Raw genomic sequence first — 24,734 nt, 5'->3', positions numbered from 1 at the left:
CGGTAATCATCTACAAATCTTGTATATACAGATACACTGTTGTAAATGTCTCATTTTCATCATGCTTTTCAAAAGAACTCAACATTAAAACATTTTTCACAGAAGATAGATTTTTTTTGGTCTCTCACAATGGTAACTAATGAGAAATTTTTAAATCCAGTCTACATAATACTGCAAACTATAGCATTAATAACAATGTTATTCTCTAAAATGCATTATATGGTACAATTACATAATAAAATTCTTAACTGTTAAGAAAAATCTATTTCCAGATCTTTCGCTTGGTTTACACATTTAACTATATTGAGACTTCCAGATTGCTTCAGAAGATTAAATTTTTAGTATCTAAAGAAAGCTAGGTGGCATACCCAATTCACACTGCAAATTCTTAAAGGCAAGGGACAAAATATTCACATTACTTCTAAATTGAGCAACTAACATTTTATAACTCAAGTATACAGTCATTATCAAATTACCATTTTCTAGTTTTCACAGCATTCTTATTTGAAAGTATCAGTTTGTGTTTGTCCATCCAAATACATATATAAATATAAGCTCTTGCTGACAAATTATTCTCAGCACATAACATAAAACAGCACAGTACACCCTTCAAATGTTAACTAAGTGAATATAAAATACCATTAAGAACAGAATAGGCTTCTTCAGAATGGAATGTCCTTCATCATTGGGGAAGACTACTCATCATTAAGAATAACAGTTTGAATTACTACAGAAATGCAAATCAAAATTACAATGAGGGGCTTTCCTGGTGACTCAGTGGTAAAGAATCCGCTTGCCAATGGAGACACTGGTTTGATCCCTGACCTGGGAAGATCGCACATCCCAGGGAGCAACTAACAGCATGCGCCCCAACTACTGAGCCTGTGCTCTAAAACCCAGGAGGTGCGACTACTGAGCCCACACACACCACAGCTACTGAGCCCACGCTCCTGAGAGCCTGTGCGCCACAGGAGAAGCCACTGCAGCGAAAAGCCCGTGCACAAAGTGATGAGAAGCCCCTGCTCCCCAAAACGAAAGGCCCACATATCAACAAACATCCAGCACAGCCAAAAATAAATTATTTTAAAAATATCTTGAGAAAAATTACAATAAAACACAACCATACAAAATCTATGGGATGCAGCAAAAGCAATTCTCAGAGGGAAGTTCAGAGTGATGCAAGCATTCTTCAAAAACAAAAGAAAAATCTCAAACAAGCTAACTTATCACCTAAAAAAATTAGAAAAAAAGAACAAACAAAACTCAAAGTCAGCAGAAGGAAGGAAATAACAAAGATAAGGGAGGAAATAAATACAATAGAGGTTTAAAAAATAGAAAGGGAATTCTAAGGAGCCCGTGCACTGCAACAAGAGAAACCACGGCAGGAAGAAGCCCAGTGGTCCAGTGGTTAAGACTCTGCACTATCACTGCCAAGAGCCTGGGTTTGATCCCTGGTTGGGGAACTAAGATCCCACAATCCTCGTGGCCCAACCAAAAAAAAAAAAAAAAACCAAGAGTTAATGCTTTGAAATAGTAAATAAAACTAACAAACCTCTGGTCAGGTTTACCAAGAAGAGAAGAGAGAACCCAAACAAAATAAGAAATGAAAAAAGAGAAACCTCAATCCATACCATGCTATGCTATTCTATGCTAAGTCACTTCAGTCGTGTCCGACTCTGTGTGACCCCATAGATGGCAGCCCACCAGGCACCCCTGTCCCTGGGATTCTCCAGGCAAGAACACTGGAGTGGGTTGCCATTTCCTTCTCCAATGCATGCAAGTGAAAAGTGAAAATGAAGTTGCTCCATACCATAGAAGTACAAAAAACCTTAAGAGAAATTTACAATTACATGCCAACAAATTTGACAACCTAGAAGAAACAGGCAACTTTCTAGAAACATACTCCCTCCAAAACGGACTAAGAAGAGACTATTTGAACAGACTGCTCACTAAAAGTGAAATAAAATCTGTAATTTAAAAAACAACAACAAAAAAACTCCCTACAAACAAAAGTCCAGGACCACATGACTTCACAGGCAAGTTCTACCAAACACACAAAGAATTTATATTGATCCTTCTCAAATTCCTTCAAAAGATTGAAGAGGAGACTCCCAAAGACATTCTATGAAGGTACCATCTCCCTGATAGCAAAACCCAGACAAAGATACCATGAAAAAAGAAAATTACAGGGCTTCCTTGGTGGCTCGGGGGTAAAGAATCCACCTGCTAATGCAGATGACATGGGTTTGATCCTTGATGAAGATTCCACAAGCCACTAGAGAGTAGACCCCACTTGCCATAACTAGAAAAAAATTCACACAACAACAAACACCCAATACAGCCAAAAAAGTTTTTGAGGAGAAAAAATATATATATATTACAGGTGAATATCCTTGATGAATATAGACACAAAACTTCACCACAAAATATTAGCAAACCGAATCCAACAACACCTGAAAAAGATGACATACCACAACCAAGTTAGGATTCATCCCGAGTTAACAAGGATGGTTCACCATATGAAAACCAGTGTAATACACCATATAAACAAATGTTGAAAACCACACAATCATTTCAATAGATACAGAGAAAACATTTGAGAAAATTTAATATCTTTTAATAAACTCTTACTGGGGCTTCCCTGGCGGCTCAGTGGTAAAGAATATACCTGCCAATAAAGGAGATCCCACATGCAGCAGAGCAACCAGGCCTATGCACCGCAACTACTGAGCCTGTCCTCTAGAGGCCAGGAGCTGCACCTACTCAGTCCAAATGCTGCAACTATTGCAGCCTGAACACCCTCTAACCCATGCTCCCCAATGAGAAGCCACTGCAATCAGAAGGCCATGAACCACAGTGAGTAGCCTCCACTCAGTGAAACCAGAGAAAAGCCCGTGCAGCAATGAAGACCCAACAAAGCCAAAAATAAAATAATTAAATAAATAAATTAAAAAAAAACCCTCTTACCAAAGTGAGTACAGAGGGGAATATATCTCAACATAATAAAAGCTATTTCTGACAGTCAGTCAGTCAATACAAAGTTCAACGGTGAAAACCTGAAAGCATTCCCACTAAAATCTGGAAGAAGGCAAGGATGCCAGCTCTAACCACTTCTACTCAACATAGTATTGGAAGTCCAAGCCTCAGCAATCAGACAAAAGAAAGAAAGAAAAGGTATGCAAACTGGAAGGGAAGAGGTAAAGCTGTCACTATATGCATATGACATGGTACAATATATAGAAAACCCTAAGGACCTTCACACAAAAACTACTCAATCTTATAAATGAAATCAATAAAGCAGCAGGATATAAGATTAACATTTAGAAATCAGTGGTGTAAATTTCTTCTCATTACCAATGAAATATCAGAACGGGAATGTTAAAAAAACAATACTTTTCAAAATCACACCAAAAAAATAAAATACCTAGGAATAAACCTGACCAAAAAAGTGAAAGACTTATACACTAAGAACTGTAATATTTCAATAAAGGAAATTAAAGAGAATTCAAAGAAATCAGAAGATATCCTGTGCTCTTGAACTGAGAAAATATGCATTGTTAAAACAACAATACTACCCAAAGCAATTTACAGACTGAACGCAATCCCTATCAAATTAAATTTTTTGCAGAACTAAATTATTTGGAATAAATAATCCAAAAATTCACATGGAACCATAAAAGAACCAGAATTGCCAAAGGAATCCTGAGGGAAAAAAACAAACCAGGAGACATAACTCTCCCAGACGTCACACAACACTACAAAGTACAGTAATGCAAACAATGTGGTATTGGTACAAACAGACATCCAGATCAATGGAGCAGAACAGACAGCCCAAAAACAAACCCACACACCTAACATTGATGAATCTTCAACCAAGGAGTCAAGAATATAAAATGGGAAAAAGACAGTCTCTTCAGCAACTGGTATTGGGAAAGTTGGAGCTGTATGTAAATCAATGAAATTGGGATACACCCTCACATCATGCACAAAAATAAACTCAAAATGGCTTAAAGACAAACATAATACATAATGCCATAAAACTTCTAGAAGGGAGCATGGGCAAAACAGTCTCGAACATAAATCGTACCAATATTTTCTTAGGTCAGTCTACCAAAGCAATAGAAATAAAAACAAAATAAACAAATGGAAACTAATGAAACTTAAAAGATTTTTCCATAGTAAATGAAATCATAAAAAAATGAAAAAACAGCCTACAGAAGGGGAGAAAATCGTGTCCAACTCTTTGCAATCCATGGATTATAACCTGCCAGGCTCCCCTGTTCATGGGATTTTCCAGGCAAGAATACTGGAGTGGGTTGCCATTTCCTTCTCCAGGGGATCTTTCCAACCCAGGGATCAAACTCCTGCTTGGGAGGCAGATTCTGTACCACTGAGCTACCTGGGAAACCCAAAAACGACATAAAGGGGCAGTAAGCACATAACGTAACTATTAGAGAAATGCAAAAGAAAACTACAGTGAGGGCTTCCCCAGTGGCTCAGGGTAAAGAATCCACCAGACCATGCAGGAGACAGAGGTTGGATCCCTGATCTGGGAAGATCCTGCATGTTGAACAACTAAGCCCATTCGCCACAACTATGGAGCCTGTACTCTGGAGCCCAGGAGCAGTAACTACTGGGCTTGGAAGCTTCAACTACTGAAGCCCTAAAGGCCATGCTCCTGAACATAAGAAGCCACCACAATGAGAAGCCCTCGAGCACAACTAGAGAGTAGCCCCTGCTTTGCGCTACTAGAGAAAAGCCCAAACAGCAACAAAGACCCAGCATGGCCACAAATAAATAAATACAAATAAAGTGATTAAAAAAAAACAACAATGAATATCACCTCACACTGGTCAGAATGGCCATCATTAGGGGGGAAAAGATCGGTCATCATTAAAAAGTCTATAAAGTAACGGTCATCATTAAAAAGTCTATAAAGTAACAAATTCTGGAGAGGGTGTGGAGAAAATGGAAACCTCCTCAAGTGTTGGGAAGAACGTAAGTTCATGCAGCTACTATGGAAAAGAGCACAGAGGTTCCTCAAAAAATAAAAACAGAGTTACCCCAATCCAGCAATCCCAGTCCTGGGCATATACCCAGACAAAAGTATAATTCAAAAAGATACATGCAACCCTATGTTCATAGCAGTACTATTCACACAACAGCCAAGACAAGGAAACAACCGAAATGTCCAGTGACAGATGAATGGATAAAGATGATGTGATGCATATACACAATAGAATACTACTCAGCCATTAAAAAGAATGTAATAATGTCATTTGCAGCAACATAGATGGGCCTGGAGATTATCACACTAAGTGAAGTAAGTTCGACAGACAAAAATAAACAATATCACTTATATGTGGAATCTAAAATACGGCACAAATGAACTATGTACAGGCTCAAATGGCAGAAAGTGAAGAGGAACTAAAGAGCCTCTTGATGAAAGTGAAAGAAGAGAGTGAAAAAGTTGGCTTAAAGCTCAACATTCAGAAAACAAAGATCATGGCATCTGGTTCCATCACTTCACGGGAAATAGATGGGGAAACAGTGGAAACAGTGGCAGACTTTATTTTGTTGGGCTCCAAAATCACTGCAGATGGTGACTGCAGCCATGAAATTAAAAGACGCTTACTCCTTGGAAGGAAAGTTATGACCAACCTAGATAGCATATTCAAAAGCAGAGACATTACTTTGCCAGCAAAGGTCCGTCTAGTCAAGGCTATGGTTTTTCCAGTAGTCATGTATGGATAGGAGAGTTGGACTATAAAGAAAGCTGAGCGCCGAAGAATTGGTGCTTTTAAACTGTGGTGTTGGAGAAGACTCTTGAGAGTCCCTTGGACTGCAAGGCGATCCAACCAGTCCATCCTAAAGGAAATCAGTCCTGAGTATTCATTGGAAGGACAGATGCTGAAGCTGAAACTCCAATACTTTGGCCACCTGATGCGAAGAGCTGACTCATTGGAAAAGACCCTGATGCTAGGAAAGATTGAGGGCAGAAGAAGGGGACGACAGAGGATGAGATGGCTGGATGGTATCACCGACTCGATGGACGTGAGTCTGAGTGAACTCCGGGAGTTAGTGATGGACAGGGAGGCTTGGCGTGCTGCGATTCATGGGGTCACAAAGAGTCGGACACGACTGAGCAACTGAACTGAACTGAACAGGCTCAAAGACATAGAGAACAGACCTGTGGTTGCCAAGGAGGGCGGGTAGAGGGAGCGGGAAGGACTGGGAGTTTGGGGTTAGTAGATACAAACTATATGGGCCATAGGGTTGCATAGAGTTGGACTCGACTGAAGCAACTTAGCACCCACGCACGCATGCATGCATATTACATTTAGAATGAATAAATAACAATATCCTAGTACATAGCAAGGGAACTAGATCCAATTTCCTGGGATATACCATAATGGAAAAGAATATATATATATATATAAAAAAAAGAATGTGTATATGTGTATAACTGAGTCACCTTGTTGTATAGCAAAAATTAACGTAACACTATAAATTAACTACACTTCTACTAAAAAGAAAGCAGCAAGCATAAACAGGAAAAAAAGGAAAAAATAAAACAAACTCTTCTGTCTTCTGCATTGGCAAGCAGATTCTTTACCACTAGCACCACCTGGGAAGTCCTAAAATTCTTCCAATATCTCTAAAGTACAAGCAAGCAAACTTTTTTAATAGCAGTTTGAACAGAATCAACTTAGTAACTACAACTAGCTTTTAAATAAAGAAATAAAACAAAACTATAAGGACACATTGCCCAAACAGGTAAACAATGTTCAAGAAAACTCTTTCACACATATAATATATGGATTCCAATGTAAAATTAAGATCATGGCATCTGGTCCCATCACTTCACGGGAAATAGATGGGGAAACAGTGGAAACAGTGGCAGACTTTATTTTTTTGAGCTCCAAAATCACTGCAGATGGTGATTGAAGCCATGAAATTAAAAGATGCTTGCTCCTTCGAAGAAAAGTTATGACCAACCTAGACAGCGTATTAAAAAGCAGAGACATTACTTTGCCCACAAAGGTCCGTCTAGTCAAAGCTATGGTTTTTCGAGTAGTCATGTATGGATGTGAGAGTTAGACTATAAAGAAAGCTGAGTGCCGAAGAATTGATGCTTTTGAACTGTAGTGTTGGAGAAGACTCTTGAGAGTCCCTTGGACTGCAAAGAGATCAAACCAGTCAATCGTAAAGGAAATCAGTCCTCTATATTCATTGGAAGGACAGATGCTGAAGCTTAAACTCCAATACTTTGGCCACCTGATGCGAAGAACTGACTCACTGGAAAAGGCCCTGCTGCAGGGAAACACTTAAAGCAGGAGGAGAAGGGAATGACAGAGGATGAGATGATTGGATGGCATCACCAACTCGATGGACATGAGTTTGAGTAAACTCCAGGAGCTGGTGATGGACATGGAGGCCTTGGTGTGCTGCAGTCCATGGGCTCGCAAAGAGCTGGACACAACTGAGCAACTGAACTGAATGTAAAATTACAGCCCCCCAAACTCTAGGACTGGGCTGCCGCAGGCCAAACTACAGGGAGAGAACACAGCCCCATCCATAAGCAGGAAATTGGACTAAAGATTTACTGAGCATGGCCCTGCCCACCGGAACAAGACCCTGTGTTCCCCACAGCCGGTCCCTCCTACGAGAAGTTTGCACAAGCCTCTTATCCTCATCCATCAAAGCACAGACAGAATGAAAACCACAATCACAGAAAACTAACCAAAATGATCACATGGCTCACAGCCTTGTCAGTCAAAGTATGAGCCACCCAAGACGAACGGGTCAAGGTGAGGAGTTCTAACAAAACGTGGTCCACCGGAGAAAAAAATGGCAAACCACTTCAGCATCATTGTCTTAAGAACCCCATGAAAAGTATGAAAAGGCAAAAAGATATGACACTGAAAGATGAACCCTCCAGCACGTGAGCAGGTGTCCAATATGCTACTGGAGAAGAACAGAGAAATAGCTCCAGAAGGAATGAGGAAGTTGAACCAAAGCGGAAACAACGCCCAGTTGTGGATGTGTCTGGTGGTGAGAAAAAAGTTCAATGCTATGAAGAGCAATTACTGCATAGGAACCTGGAATGTCAGGCCCATGAATCAAGGTAAATTGAAGTGGTCAAACGGGATGGCAAGAGTAAACATCGACATTTTAGTAATCAGTGAACTAAAATGGATGGGAATGGGTGGATTTAATTCAGATGACCATTATAACCTGCCGTAAGCAAGAATCCCTTAGAAGAAATGCAGTAGTCCTCATAGTCAACAAGAGAGTCCAAAATGCAGTACTTGGGTGCAATCTCAAGAATGACAGAAAGATCTCTGTTCATTTCCAAGGCAAACCATTCAATATCACAGTAATCCAAGTCTATGCCCCAACCACTAACGCCAATGAAGCTGAAGTTGAACGGTTCTATGATGACCTACAAGACCTTCTAGAACTAACACCCAAAAAAAGATGTCCTTTTCATCATAAGGGACTGGAATGCAAAAGTAGGAAGTCAAGAGATACCTGGAGTAAAAGGCAAGTTTGACCTTGGAGCACAAAATGAAGCAGGGCAAAAGCTAACAGAGTTTTGCCAAGAGAACACACTGTTCACAGCAAACACCCTCTTCCAACAACACCATATGTCTACATATGGACATCACCAGATGGTCAATACAGAAATCAGACTGATTATATTCTTTGCAGCTGAAAATGGAGAAGCTCTATACAGTCAGCAAAATCAAGACGTGGAGCTGACTGTGGCTCAGACCATGAGCTCCTTAATGCAAAATTCAGGCTCAAATAGAAGACAGTAGGGAAAATCACTAGGCCATTCAAGTATGACCTAAATCAAATCCCTTAGGATTATACAGTCAGATCAGATCAAATCAGATCAGTCGCTCAGTCATGTCCGACTCTTTGCGACCCCATGAAATTGCAGCACGCCAGGCCTCCCTGTCCATCACCAACTCCCGGAGTTCACTGAGAGTAGAAGTTACAAATAGATTCCAGGGATTAATCTGACACAGAGTGCTTGAAGAACTATGGAGGAGGTTCCTAACATTGTATAGGAGGTGGTGACTAAAACCATCCCCAAGAAAAAAAAATGAAGCAAGACAAAATGGTTGTCTGAGGAGGCCTTACAAACAGCTGAGAAAAGAAGAGAAGCAAAAGACAAAGGAGAAAAGGAAAAATATACCAAACTGCATGCAGAGTTCCAAAGAATAGCAAGGAAAGATAAGAAAACCTTTTTAAGTGAACAATGCAAAGAAATAAAGGAAAATAAGAGACTGGGAAAGACTTGAGATCTCAAGAAAATTAGAGATACCAAGGGAAAATTTCATGCAAAGATGGACAGAAATGGTGTAGATAAAACAGAAGCAGAAGATATTAAGAAAAGGTGGCAAGAATATAGAGCTATACAAAAAGGTATTAATGACCCTGATAACCAAGATGGTGTAATCACCCACCTAGAGCCAGACATCCTGGAGAATGAAGTCAAGTGGGCCACAGGAAGCATTACTACTAACAAAGCTGGTGGAGGTGATGAAATTCCAGCTGAGCTATTTCAAATCCTAAAAGATGATGCTGTGAAAGTGCTCCACTCGATATGCCAGCAGATTTGGAAAATTCAGCAGTGGCCACAGGACTGGAAAAGGTCAGTTTTCATTCCAATCCCAAAAAAGGGGAATGCCAAGGAATGTTCAAACTACCACACAATCGCACTCATTTCACATGCTAGCAAAGTAATGCTCCAAATTCTCCAAGCGAGGCTTCAACAGTACATGAATGAAGAACTTCCAGATGTACAAGCCAGATTTAGAAAAGGCATCAAATTGCCAACATACACTGGATTATAGAGAAAGCAAGGGAATTCCAGAAAAACATGTACTTCTGTCTCACTGACACCGCTAAAACCTTTGACTGTGTGAATCACAACAAACCATGCTTCTGCTGCTGTTGCTAAGTCGCTTCAGTCGTGTCCAACTCTGTGCAACCCCATAGATGGCAGCCCACCAGGCTCCCCTGTTTCAGGGATTCTCAAGGCAAGAACACTGGAGTGGGTTGTCAGTTCCTTCTCTACAACAAACCATGGAAAATTCTTAAAAAGATGCAAATGCCAGTCAGTCCACCTTACCTGCCTCCTGAGAAACCTGCATGCAGGTCAAGAAGCAACAGTTAGAACCAGACATGGAACAAAGACTGGTTCCAAATTGGGAAAGGAGTACATCAAGGCTGTATATTATCACCCTGTTTATTTAACTTACATGCAGAGTACATCACGCGAAATGTCGGGCTAGATAAAGCACAAGCTGCAATAACCTCAGGTACGCAGATGACACCACCCCAATGGCAGAAAGCAAAGAGGAACTGAAGAGCCTCTTGATGAGAGTCAAAGAGGAGAGTAAAAAAGCTGGCTTAAATTTCAACATTCAAAAAACTAAGATCATGGCATCTGGTCCCATCAGTCTCATCACTTCATGGCAAATAGATGGGGAAAAAGTATAAACAGTGACAGATTTTATTTTCCTGGGCTCCTGATGTCTGCTGACAGTGACTGCAGCCATGAAATTAAAAGACGCTTGCTCCTTGGAAGAAAAGTTATGACAAACCTAGACAGCTTATTTAAAAGCATAAACATTACTTTGCTGACAAAGGTCCATATAGTCAAACCTATGGCTTTTCAAGTATTTATGTATGGATGTGAGAGTTGGACCGTAAAGAAGGCTGAGCACTGAAGAATTGATGCTTTTGAACTGTGGTGTTGGAGAACAGTCTTGAGAGTCCTTTGGATGGCAAGGAGATCAAACCAGTCAATCCTAAAGAAAATCAATCCTGAATATTCATTGGAAGCACTGATACTGAAGCTGAAGCTCTAATACTTTGACCACCTGATGGGAAGAGCTGACTCACTGGAAAAGACCCTGATGATGGGAAAGACTGAAGGCAAGAGGAGAAGACTATAAGATTGTACCTAACATTACTAACTAAACCGATAATTGCTAGAAATAATTATGATCCTGCTACGCCATGATGATACCACATAAGTTCTTCTGCCACTTTAAAGTCAAATTCCCTTCAAACAACAACTCAGAACCACAGAGCCCACATGCTGCAACTTAAGACTGAAGATTCCTCATGCCACAACTAAGACCCGACATAGCCAAATAAATAAGTAAATAAAAAAAGATATGTTTTAAAAACTACAACGAGGTATCACCTCACACTGGTCTGAACAGCCATCATCAAAAAATCCATAAAGTATAAATGCTGGTGAGGGTGTGGAGAAAAGGGAAATCTTCTACATTGTTGGTAGAAATGTAAATTGGTACAGCTACTATGGAATATGGAGGTTGCTGAAAAACCTAGAAATAGAGCTAGAAAAACCTAGAAATAGAAACATGAGCCAGCAATCCCACTCCTGGATATATAACCAGAGAAAACCGTAATTCAAAAGGATGCCCACACTGCGATGCGGCACTATTTACAATAGCCAGGACATGGAAGCAACCTCAACATTCATCAACAGAGGAATAAAGATGTGGTACAAGTATACAACAAAACATAACTCAGTAATAAAAAGGACTAAAATAATGCCATTTACAGCAACATGAATGGACTTCGAGACTGGCATATGGAGTGAAGTAAGTCAGTATGAGAAAGATAAGGATAACATAGCTTATATGCGGCATCTAGAAAAATGTTACAGATGAACTTATCTGCAAAGCAGAAACAGAGTCACAAATGACAGATGTGGAAAACAAACTTACGGTTACCAAGGAGGAAAGGGGAAGGTGGGATGAAATGGGAGACTGGGACTGACATATATACTATATGACATATTACTATACATAATATAGGTAACTAATGAGAACCTACTGTATCGCACAGGGAACTCTACTCAATGCTCTGTGGTGACCTAAATGGAAAGAAAACCTAAAAAAGGGTGGCCATATGCATACACATAACTGATTTATCTTGCTGTACAACAGAAACTAACATAACATTGTAAAGAAACAATTAAATTTTTTCAACTAAAAAAAAATAAGAGTTTGGATAGGATCAAAAATCCATTCTAAAAATATGATTTAAGATTTTAAAAATACTGTACACACAAGTAGCAAATACTATTTAAGTACTCACTAAATAGTTACTTTAATTTTTTCTTGTTTTCTTAAGTTTTTATAATATAGATTGCTACTATAATAAAATATAATAAGAAAAAACTGTAACAATTATTTTAATAAAGAAAAATCAAACAGAGCACCATTCAATTAAATAATAAAATGATGGGACTTTCCCCTGGTGGTCCAGTAGTTAAGAACCCACCAAGCAATGCAGGGGATGCAGGTTTGATCCCTGGTCAGGAAACTAAGGGGCTTTGTGGTGGCTCAAGCAGGAAAAGAATCTGCCTGCAATGCAGGAAACCCAGGTTCAATCCCTGGGTTTAGAAGATCCTCTGGAGAAGGGAATGGATCCCCATTCCAGTATTCTTGCCTGGAGAACTCCATCGACAGAGGAGCCTAGCAGGCTACAGTTCATGCGGTGGCAGAGTCCGACACAACTGAGCAACTACCACACACACACAGACAGGAAACTAAGATTCCACATGCTGCAGAGCAACTAAGCCCGACAGTCACAACTACGGAGCCCACCAGCCCCAACTAGAGAGCCTGTGCGCTGCAACAGAAGATCCCACATGACGCAACAGGGGCCCCACGCGCCAGGTACCACAACCAAGACCTGACGCAACCAACAAATAAACATTTTTTGAAAATTTAATGAAACGATGACTTTTCTTTTTAGTAAGTACCTTTTCTTGAAAGACAACAGCAGTTTCCAGCCCAGGCATGATGTCCAGTAGGAGTCTGCAAGCTGCAGTGTTTAAAGGGGGCTCTCGGCTTGTCATCACATATGCATTCACCAGCTGTAAAGAAGAGTGATACTTTTCATCTGAAATTCAACCCAATCAAATTAATGAAGTCTAGTAAATCCATACCATATTCCCATAGCTTGCCTACAGAATATTAAAGAAGACTGTAAGACTATACCTAACATTACTAACTAAACCTATAATTACTGGAAATATGATCCTGCTATGCCATGATACCATACAAGTTCTTCTGTCACTTTAAAGTCATATTCCCTTCAAACAACAACTCAGCAACCACAGAAATTAAAACTCAAGAGTTATCACAAAAAAATCACCTCCCATGCTTATACTTTTTTAGAAAGACAAAACAGGGCAAAACAAGCCTCCCCTCACCCCTCCCTGATTCTTGACAATGATTAATGACAAAACTTTGAGTTTTATATTTTATATATATATTTTTTTTATTTTATTTTATATATTAATAATGCTTTCTTTTTGGCACTCATCAGATAAAAAAACACTGGATCTCTAAGTGTCACCGTGTTCTGTTACTGGATATACAATAGTGATAAGACACAGTCCCATCACCTAAAGCTTCAGAATCCAAAAAAGGTGACAGCTGGGAAAAACAAGTATCGTAAGTACAGGATGCCACAGAAGCCTGGAGGAGATCATAAAGCTTGCAAAGGAATCAGTAAAGGCTGCAGAGAGGAAGGGGTTCCAGCAAGAACATGAAGGACAAGGAGGAACAGCTAATGAGGGGTGAAAAGGAAAGGAGGCAAAGGGCAAGAACTAAAAATTGAAAGAACAAAGGCCATGACAAACAGGTTTATAAACCAAAATAAGAAATTTAAAGTTCATCGTGAGAGCAATGGGAAACCACTAATGCATTTTAAGCAAGACAGTGAGTGCCATGATCACTTTTTGCATTTGATAAAGAATGGGTTGGAGGAAGACAAGATAAGAAGAGAAACCAATTAAGAGGCTATTGCAGTACCAACAGAGATATGGTGGTGGTTAGCCTAAGGTCTGGGAACAAGGGCAGAAAGAAGTCGAGGAATTTGTGAAGGCTAAGGAGTAGGGATCCATAAGAGCTGTTAACTTCACCGAATAAGAGAGCTTAGAGGAATAAAGGGGGCTTTCCCGGTGGCGCCAGTGGTAAACAATCAGGAGATGCCAATGCAGGAGACTCAAAAGATGCAGGTTCGATTTCTGGGTCGGGAAAATCCCCTGGAGGAGGAAATGGTAACCTGCTCCAGTATTCTTGCTGGGAAAAATCCCATGGACAGAAGAGCCCAGTGGGCTACAGTCCATGGGGTCACAAAGATGAGTCAGACATGACTGAGCATGCACACACGCTAGAGGAATAAAGGAACTTCTAGCTGGTTAGGAAAGGACACCATTACTGAGCTAGAGAATAAGAGAAACAGACTACGGGGCAAGCAATTAGACATGCAGAACTCAAGGTGCCTTTGGGAAATATCCATGTGGGGATTAGAAGGCAAGCTGGAAGTGACGTGAAGCAGAGGAGAGCTACCAGTGAAAGAGAAGTAAAACTGAGAATTAAGATAGATAGTAACTACTGAGCCCTCATGTGCCAGGTTCTACACCAAGCACTTTTCAGACAATTTCATTCAAGGATTACAAAAATATTTTAAGGTTAATCACTACCATCCCCATTTTATAGATTAGAGAAATAAAGCTTAGAGAGGCTTAAGCTGCCCACAGATCAAAATGTCAAAGAAAAGTAGAGCTGCATTTAAACCCCAAACATGGACCCCAAAGCCCATGCTCTCAAGTATCATGCTATTTGCCTCCAAAAACAAACGTAATTATTACTATGAATTATTACTATGTTTAGGAGCTGTAATACATACTTTTCCCCCTCATTTACTCAACAGACCTGAGTGAAATACCTCAGGTTATTTGACTTCCTTTCCTTCCTTTCCTCCCTCCACATGTCCAGTGCACAGCATGCACACACACAGTGTGCACACCCAGTGTTAGTGCAGAAGCATGCTGCACACACCACTCTTAATTTTTCCATTCAGGAATCCAAGAGAACTTCTATATTTCCAAATTCAAAATCATCTCACTCCAGTATGAGCATAGATGCCTTGAGAACCCTCATCAATATGCAACTGAACACCAAAGAGAAAATACCCTGGCCACAGCCAGGACTTTGGTAATGAAGAAGTCCATAATTAGTCTTATTTTAATCTGGTATTGAACCAATACCAGTCTTATTTTAGTCTGGTATTGAACCAATACCAGATTAAAAAATCTATGCACTCTATTCCCAACTTTGTCAAGGCCTCAGGAGAAAGTAGACAATTTACAGAAAAATAAAGGTAAAGCATCTGTTGATGATAATCTCTGGAGAAAAGTAAGAAGGAAACCTACTGCATTCATGAAATCATCATTCTTGAAGAGTATTCTCAGCAAATGGCCCAGCATACACTCTGGATCAGCTCGACCTGCCGAAAGAAGAGGGGAGGAGCAAAGGAATGAGTAAGTCATCCCAGTTAAGCAACTCAGACCTCTGGAAAGGAACAAGGGTGGTTTTAAGTACCATTAAAAGGCCAGCAAAAATTAACAGAAACGAAGAAAAGATTCTCTTGATGAACTAGATCTCATAAGAAGCATTCTTTAAAACTAAAAATGACAAAAAAACTTCAAACACTGCTTTCTAACCTTCCCATCTCCCAGTATACTGTCTACACATCAAGGCCAAATTAAACAAATGAGCACAAGACCCAGACTAGCGTCACTCAGAGTATACAAGGTCTATGGAAGAATCATAAAGGATCCTAAGAGAATGTAAACACCTGACCTCCCAAAGAGAAAAAGGAAGGAAGCATAGCTTCTCTTGATGGGTGGCCTGGAGTGAAAACAGGCTCCAAGCCCAGTCTCTCAGCTATAATGCCAACAGCAGCAGCAGTACGTCCTCAAACCTGTAACAACAGGCCAGGTTTGAGGGCGAGGGGAGTCCCACCAAGCAATCACCTAATGCTAAAGATAAAGTGAACTTGGTCATCTTAACTTCTGAGCTCCTAGAAATACAAAGGAGGCCAGAAATCTAGGATTTACTCAATACACAGCCTAAAAATGAAAGAATTTGCTAATCGTTGGGAAAATTATTGGTTTGCTTTTAAAACAGGTATCATCTATTTTATTTAATTTTCCTTTTAGAGTGGCAAGTTTAGTCAAAGGATAGAGTTTCAGATGAAGATATAAATTGCCGATAAAAAGTTTTTACCAACCTGTAATTAATACCCCAAAGTACTTCACAGAAGTTAGAGAATGGCATCAGAAAAACAAATGTGGACCTCAGATTACCTAACTTTCTGTTTATAAATGATGAAACTAAGACCCTTATTCTTTTTTAAAGAAATTATGCCTAGTGACAAATAATGTTTTAATATAAGAGACAGAGGAAATAAATTGTCTTTAAATCTCTACTGAAAAAAGGCATTCTTCTCTCCCTTCTTGTTACCATTTCATCCTTTCCAAGGCAATGTCACTAAGCATGATCATCTCTTTTAATTCTTTTCACAATCCCATGAATTACTTTATTTTCACTCTCCCACTTTTTCTTGCTCTTACTGCCTTACTGAAGATGTGAGTTCATTAAGCAAATAGTTCTCAAAATCACAAGTGGGGATATCTAGGACAAGAGCAGCAGGTAACATCACATAATAACTAGACACTCAATCTGAAATGCCTAGCTCACTTACATTTGGGAATAAAAGTCTAAGAAACAGAAGTATAACACTGGTACATTCAGGTGGATATACAATGTTCTTATTTTTATTAAGTTCCACTCATTCTCACTGTCTCTCCACTTACAAGATCTGTCTCTTCTCTCCAAAAAGAACTGCTTCTGGTTTTATAAAGAGAAAATTTATATGCTGCGTGGACCCATATGACTTAAGTTGTGCCCCCTGGTAATCTACCTTCGGACATAAAATGGCAGTCTCGAGTCCCACATAGTTCTGTACTGTAGCAAATTCCATGCCAAACCAGGCTAGGTCTTCATGGCTCACTGACCCAAAGAAAATCACGTTAACCTGAGGTAGCATATTTTAGCTACTGGAACATTAAAGTAGACACCAAGAAGTCCATTTATTATTCAAGGTTCCAAGTATCAATTTCATAACTAAAAGGCATTAAATGCATTCTCAACCACATTTCCCCATTAGTAAAAGGATAATTATTGTTGTTAGAAAGATGAAGGCACGCAGAGTATAACATCTTCTGGTTCCAAAGTCAAAAAGAGAGAACATTTTTCTTCCTTTTAAATCTTTGTAATCATTTCAACTAATAAGGTATATCTATATAATCTAATTCCTTTAAGTACTTGATAAATATTAAAAATATTTCCATTTTTCCAGGAATGTATTTTTCCTTGCTGCCCCCATCTTGAGCAATATTTTAAGAAATTCTATTTCAACTGAAAAATAGTCCTTATAGTAAGCAGTTTTCTTTTGTAAGAAAATTAGAGCCAGAATTAAGAAAACACATATCTCACCAGGATGCCGATCATCAAATGGGTCTGGATCCCCCTTACGATATTCTTCAGTTTCTTTTTCAATCAATTCAGACATCCTAATACAAAGGGAAGACAAGGTCAATGCTAAACAAGCATACGAAAAAAAAAGATGTACCACCACCTACAATAGTCAACGCAACCGTCAAGGTACAAAATAAAAGCAAAAAATTAGAAAGAGGGTGTTGTCCTGACAAACATAAAGATGTAACCAACCATCTCATAAAACAATTTCCACTCCCAAATTCATTCTTCTCTCCAACTCTCCTGTCTCAAAAAACAGCACTACTATCCCCTCAGAAGCCAAAAGCCCAGGAGACATCCTTAAATCCTTCCTTTTTCTCCCCTTCCCCATTGCAGTAATTCTTATTAGCTCTACCTAACAAAATATCTCCTGACTTCAATCATTTCTTTAAGTCTTGACCAGAAATGTCCAGACCATACTATTTTGGACTCTCTACTCTCAAAACAGCAGACTTCAGACCTTTCTACTGTTTTTGACTTTTTTCAAATTACTTACCCTCTCTGTGCCTAACCTGTAATATGAGGATAACAGTGTGTATCTTAGAGTTTCCCTGAGGTTTAACTTGATATATATGCACTCTGCTTAGAACAGAGCTTGACATCAGAACTACTTAGGTGTTGTTCCTATGAAAACTGGGAATCAAAAACAAAGGGAGGGTTCATGAGGGAGGGGACATATGTATACTTATGGCTGATTCATGTGGATATATGGCAAAAAACAACACAATATTGTAAAGCAATTATCCTCCAATTAAAAATAAACAAATTAGGGGGAAAAAAAGAACAAATGGGGCTCCTTCAATGGCTTAGTGGTAAAGGATTCACCTGCGAATGCAGGAGACATGGGTTCATCCCTGATCCAGGAAGAACCCACAAGGTCCCCGAAGACTTGGAGCAACTGTGTAAGTCCATGCGCCACAATTATTGAGCCTGGGAGCTGCAATTACCGAGCCCATGCGCCCTAGAGCTGGTGCAACCCAAGCGAAGCTCACACGCTGCAATGAAGACCCAGCACAGCCAAAAATAAATAAATAAAATTATTATTTAAAAAAAATAGAAAACCAGTCAATCTACGGCAAATACTGATGTGATGCAGCAGGAGGGAGCCTTCTGGAGGTAGTTCTCAAGTTCTATAACTTGATCTAGGTGGTGGTTTTACAAGTATAGATTCTATCAGAGCATTATACAACACACAGTCATAGCTTGGCATCTGTAAGGAATTGGTTCCAGGACCTCCCAGGGACACTAAAATCCTCTGTCAAGTCCTTTACATAAAAATGGCAGAGTACAGTTGGCCCTCCACATTCACAGATTCAAGCAACCATGGGTCAACTATAAATTACTGCACTGGTCAAAATGCTCATTCAGGTTTTTCTGTAACCTCTTACAGAAAATACTGTAGGAAATAACCAGTGAACTAACAGACCCACAGTCTGGAGGACGGTAGGCATTCTGCCCCATCTAAAATATACTTTTAACTCATCCTACTGCATCTTTAAATTCTCAGTCTAGCCTTGAAGATACTTTTTACGACCTTTGCTCCATGTAATTTTAGCTTCCATTCCTAACATATATTCACCCTGCACTCTGGTGGAGCCCATTTCCTCCCTGCCACAGAAACATGCCGTTCATTCTCCCCTAGATAGATACCCTTTTCAGGCACATTTTCACTTTTCCTAGAAAACCTTGTCTTCTTTGCTTTTCATCAATATATATTCTAACAACTTTCAAGCCCCTGTTCCAAGGAACCTTACCACATACTATATTGGAAGGCCCACTGGATTTGGAGTGAAAACCCAGTACCCTAATCTTAGCTTTCTACTGCCTGGCTATACAGGCAGTCTTTTTCAAGTAGCTCAGAGGATGGCTACCTTTTAACAATGTGGCTGTCAGTGATAGTTTTACTAACAAATGAGGAAGCTGTCCTGATAAACAAAAGGTCCTCAAACACTTGAGTGAATAGAAGAAACAGGCTTATTCAAATTCTTTCCATTTTTCTAAGCCCTGGAATATTCACAAACCATCTGCCCGATCTAGCACTTTATTACCTACTATTCTGTAACACTACCCACTTTTTTTTAGATCCATTTAGTTGCCTCCCAGATAGTTACCTTCTTGAACATAGGGTTCTGCTGAATAGCACAGTATAATGACGAAGTTCAGGGTCAAATATGATAAATAATATGAAATAATCCTGAAAATACAGTAACTTGTTTTTGGCCTCACCACACAGCATGCAGGATCTTAGTTCCCCAACCAGGTATTGAACCTGGGCCCTTGGCAGTGGAAGTGCTGAGTCCTAACTACTGGATCACCAGGGAATCCCCAAAAATAAAACATTAAAAAACATTTTTTGAGAAATTTAGTGAGTCTACCATGAACAGTACCATTTATCACTCTCTCCTCCTTTCAAAATTACATCAATCAATAATCCACATGTTAAATGCACAATATTTAAGATTCTTTAATTCATATGGCTACATTTCAAGTAGCTTGTGATTAGTAATTCTTAATCTCCAATGCCTCTACAAATGCAAATCCACTTTCCATCAGTCAGCAAAAATCCTTTCCCTAAAATAAAAAACTGTACTTTCACGTTTCGCATCAAGAGCAGTTATGAACAAAGCATTTATCCCTGTTTAACCTTTCATAAGACCATAGTTCTCTTTATCCCTAGAGAATAGATCATTGCATAAACAAAATTTTTTTTCTGTTATATCAAAGATTAGATATTAAACAGCCTGTTGTTTCAAAGACTTCCTGTTAACAAAAATCACGGGTATCCCTCCCTAGTCTATTTTTCACTCTCTCTCCTCTACACAGTCATTCAATAAAATTATGTACCACACAGTTCACTATGTACCAGGCAAAGGGCAAGTCTTCACTGTCTGAAGAGACACGAGGAGACACCAATAAAAATGGGAAGTACTTGCCCTCAGAAAACTTAGAGTTTAGTAAGGAGACACATGTAAAATGATAATTACAGCACAAGTGGTAATTAAAATGAGAGAAAGATTTTTTAATCAAAATATAGTTGATTTACAATGTTAATTACCACTGTACAGCAAAGTGATTCAGTTATACATATTCGTACATGTATTCCATTTTTAAATATCCTTTTCCATTATGGTTTATCATGATATTGAATATAATTCTCTGTGCTACAGTAAGACCTTTTTGTTTATCTATTCTATATATAAAAGACTAGATTTGCTAACCCCAACCTCCCATTCCACCCCTCTCCCAACTCCCTCCCCTCCCCTCAGCAACCACCAGTCTGTTTTTCTATGTCCATGATTCCATTTCTGCTTCATAGACAGGTTCATTGGGTCATATTGTGTCATATTTAAGAATTCATGTATAAGTGGTATCATATGGTATTTACAGACATGATTCTTGAACTGCTTCCTGAAAAGACTAGAGCTTGCCAGGCAGATATACCAAAGAAAGGTTTTTCAAGCCAAAGAAACAGCAAATATAAAGGCAAACAGACACTGGAAAACATGGTACTATTCCTCACTAAAAAAGAACAACACTATGAGGCAGAAAAAGGAAGTAGGGGCCAAATTATAAACAGCATCATAAGCCACTCTAAAGTTTACATTTCATTTTGTAGGAAAAGAGAGCCAGAAAAGAATTACAAGTTGAGGTATGACAATCAGATTTGTGTGTGAAAAAGATAAATCTTTCAGCAAAGAGGATGTTGTATTAGAAGAGGGTAAACTGGAGACAGGGATAATGCATGCTGCCTAATAAGTCAGCCAAGATATGATCAATACCTAATGAAGAGACAGGGAAGGGGAACAAGAGGAAGCAGAAATCCTCAGGGCTTGGTGACTAGGTTGTGCTAGGAAAGGAATACACTAGGGAGGATGGTTTTCAGATTTTAGTTTAATGCCAGTCCCGGTTCAATGCACAATGCTGGATGCTTGGGGCTGGTGCACTGGGACGACCCAGAGGGATGGTATGGGGAGGGAGGAGGGAAGAGGGTTCAGGATAAATTTTAAGAAAAATTATTAAAAGTAAAAAAAAAAATAAAAAAAAAATAAATAAAATGCCAAAAAAAAAAAAAAAAAAAAAAAAAAAAAAACCATTTGCGCCAAGGCAGGGAGTACAAAAGTACACGCTGTGAATGAAGACGGAGGCAGGATGATGACAAGAAGCTCTATTTTGGACACAGTGTGTTTCAAGTGTCTGTGGAACAACCAGGAAAGGATGTATACACCAGTAGCTGAGAAATGGGTCTAAAATTTTTATAAAGAGGAGCCTGAGGTAGAAAAAGAGACTGAGAATAATTTTTTAAATCATGGACAGAGGTGAAACTAGGTAAAATATCTAGCGTGAAGAGAGAAAAGAACCACCAACAAAACTCTGGAGCTAAAACACTGGCAGGAGAAGAACCTAGGAAAGAGCATGACAACAAAAGAGCCTGAGAGGAAAAGGAAGCAATTTTAAAAGCTTCAAGACAGAGACATAAAGACTAGTTCTGACAGGGAAAAAAAATGTATTAAGAATTCACAAAATGATAATGTTCTACACTATTCTCCAATGTTTCTTTTTTGGCCACGTTGCACAGCTTGCAGGATCTCAGTTCACCAATTAGGTGCTGAGCCTGTGCCCCTGGCAGTGAAAGCCCTGAATAATAACCACTGGACCACCTGGAAATCCCCAAATTTCCTTTAAAAGAAAAAACACTTAATTGGTCATACCTGGTAAGGATGGGTACCATGTCCTGCCCACTGCCATGTTCCTTTTCCCACTGCTCCAACAGGGTAGTGAGCTCAGCTTTGGAGTCCACATGGACCGCTACTGTAGTCATGGCTTGACCTGGGAAGAAGCAAAACACAAACACACAAATGAACACAGGCAAATAAACCTGACAGACTTTCTACAAAAGAGAAAGTGAGGAGGGAGGGAAAAAAAGGATGAACAAACAAGGAAGTTAAAAGTATGCGAAATTTAACCCTTGGATAATTTTATTTGTGGTACAGTGCAAAATCTGGGACTGGGGACCTGGATACTCATAAAGGTCTGACAAACAAGTCTGTTCACCTTTCTCAAGCTGTTTGCTAGACTTTGGGAACTGGATCAAAATCATGATTTTTAACCTTTCTATGAGCAGGAATTCCTAAGAATCAGGCAAAACCTATGGTTTCTCTCTCCTCTCAGAAACACACATACATGTATCCCTGCTTTTCAGAAGTTCACTTTATGCCACATCATTTTTATGGCATCACTGACTCAATGGACACGAGTCTGAGCAAACTCCTGGAGACAGTGAAGGACAGGGAAGCCTGGCATGCTGCAGTTTTCTCAGCTCAGAGAGTCAAACACGGCTTAGCAACTGAACAATTTTTATGAAAGACCTATATTAGTATGTTTTGCTAACCCAAAGAAATCTGAAGAGGATATTGTGTTGGTTTCGCAGCAAGCCATTCTCACTGCTGCAACTCCAAGCAGAGAAAGGCGCCACCAAGCTCCTTTCATACGAACTACACTCAGCAATAAGCTACTACAGCTCTGAACTGTGCCTACGAGCATCTGGGCTTTATCTCAATCTTTGTGCATCCGTTAGCAAGACGTGTCCTAAGGCAACTGCTTCACTTTATGTCATTTTCAGTTCATGAAAGGTCTCACAGGGACACTCTACAACCTGTACCTGTACATTATTATGTACAATAATCCCAAATCTAGATCTGAGGTCCAAATCTGTGAAGCTGCTCTTTTTTTTAAGACACAAAATATAGCAAATACTCCCAGAAAGACTGTGTTCTTGTAAGTCTTCAGGGGAAAATTCTATGAAAGATAAGTAACACATTCCTGTTAATTCTTAACAAAAGATCAAGAAATGAAGTGGTTATCATTACCAACATGAAAGCTGGGAAGGAATATTATAAACTAATTTGTTCTTCAGGCTTCCTAATCTATCTCACAGCTCCTGGAAGGAGGATAACAGGCTGGAGAAAGGCAGAAAAAGTTGCTGAGCTGAGTGATGAGCCCAGGGGTGCAGGGCAGGGAGGTGAGACAGGCTCTGGAGCAGCCATATGAGACATCGACTTGAGGAAGAGAGGTTTACAAGCGATTCCAGAAGGGATAAATGAGACCCAAATGTTCAGATAGTTTACTTCTCTTGCCAAAGCAGTCTTAGGATCAAAATGTCAAATCCTGACATGCAAATGTATATTTTCACAGACACAGCAACCATTCTATAAAAAACTTTGTCCAAAAAAAAAAATCACTAGCTCATCTAGGATTATTTGTTCTTTGTTCTAAAGGCATCTGACGTAAGACCAAAGAAATACATTTACCATCAACCCTCTAAATTTTGGGCTTCCCTCATAGCTCAGTTGGTAAAGAACCTGCCTGCAGTACAGGAGACCTGGGTTCGATTCCTGAGTCAGGAAGATTCCCTGGAAAAGGAAATGGCAACCCACTCCAGTATTCTTGCCTGGAAAAGCCCATGGACAGAGGAGCCTGGCAGGCTACAGTCCATGGGGTTGCAAGAGTGGGGGACACAACTTAGAGACTAAACCACCACCACCACTCTAAATTTAAACATTTATCTTTTAATCAAATTGAGGCAATTCTAATAGTAGACAGTGATTCCTGTCACCTGAGCTACCCCTAAATCCAAAGAATATTTTCAAAACAAAGTTAAAATGCTTCTTTTCTACAAAGAATCCACATTTTCAGTTTTATAGCCAAAGACACAAGAGAAATACTGCAAATGTGACCAAATAATATGGACTTGTGACTTCAACTTGAGAAGACCCAAGGTATATTTTTGACTGCAACCTAACTATAAATGCATTTTTAAAAATAAATTTACTTAGAATGAAGTGTAGTCGCTCAGTCATGTCTGACTCTTTGAGACCCCATGGACTATAGCTTGGCAGGCTCCCTGTCCATAGTATTCTCCAGGCAAGAATACTGGAATGGGTCACCGTTCCCTTTTCCAGGGGATCTTCCAAACCCAGGGATCGAACCCAGGTCTCCCACACTGCAGGTGGCTTCTTTACCATCTGAACCACCAGGGAAGCCCCAGAATAATTACAGGTTTATTTTTTTTTAAAGTTGTGAAGACAGCAAAGAGAATTCCCATACACCCGTCGCTCAGTTCAGGTTCCCCTAATGTTATCTTATAGTGACGTGATGTCAAAATTAAGAAACTGAAAATCAGTACATTACTTTTAACTAAACTCCAGATCTGACTCACAGTTCACCAGCTTTTCCATTCACATTCTTTTTCTGTTCCAAGATCTCATCCAGGACACATTA

The 24,734-nt window shown here is 39.5% G+C and overlaps 1 protein-coding gene across 1 annotated transcript in view; it reads right to left on the bottom strand.

Annotated features, from left to right (window-relative positions):
• DCAF1 (DDB1 and CUL4 associated factor 1) overlaps window positions 1-22,283 on the bottom strand; it is an 80,556-nt gene extending 58,273 nt beyond the window's left edge. The window contains exons 1-4 of the mRNA XM_070359229.1: window positions 22,166-22,283; window positions 17,415-17,491; window positions 15,287-15,360; window positions 12,824-12,937 (exon numbers count right to left, since the gene is read on the bottom strand). Of these exons, the coding sequence (XP_070215330.1) occupies window positions 12,824-12,937; window positions 15,287-15,360; window positions 17,415-17,491; window positions 22,166-22,275 (375 nt within the window). The 5' untranslated portion in view covers window positions 22,276-22,283. The remainder of the gene's footprint in view (window positions 1-12,823; window positions 12,938-15,286; window positions 15,361-17,414; window positions 17,492-22,165) is intronic.
• Window positions 22,284-24,734: the final 2,451 nt, after the last annotated feature.

The sequence above is a fragment of the Bos mutus genome, chromosome 22 (assembly GCF_027580195.1).
Source record: "Bos mutus isolate GX-2022 chromosome 22, NWIPB_WYAK_1.1, whole genome shotgun sequence".
In the NCBI taxonomy this organism is placed as follows: Eukaryota; Metazoa; Chordata; class Mammalia; order Artiodactyla; family Bovidae; genus Bos; species Bos mutus.
This window is presented reverse-complemented; position numbering and strand designations above follow the sequence as displayed.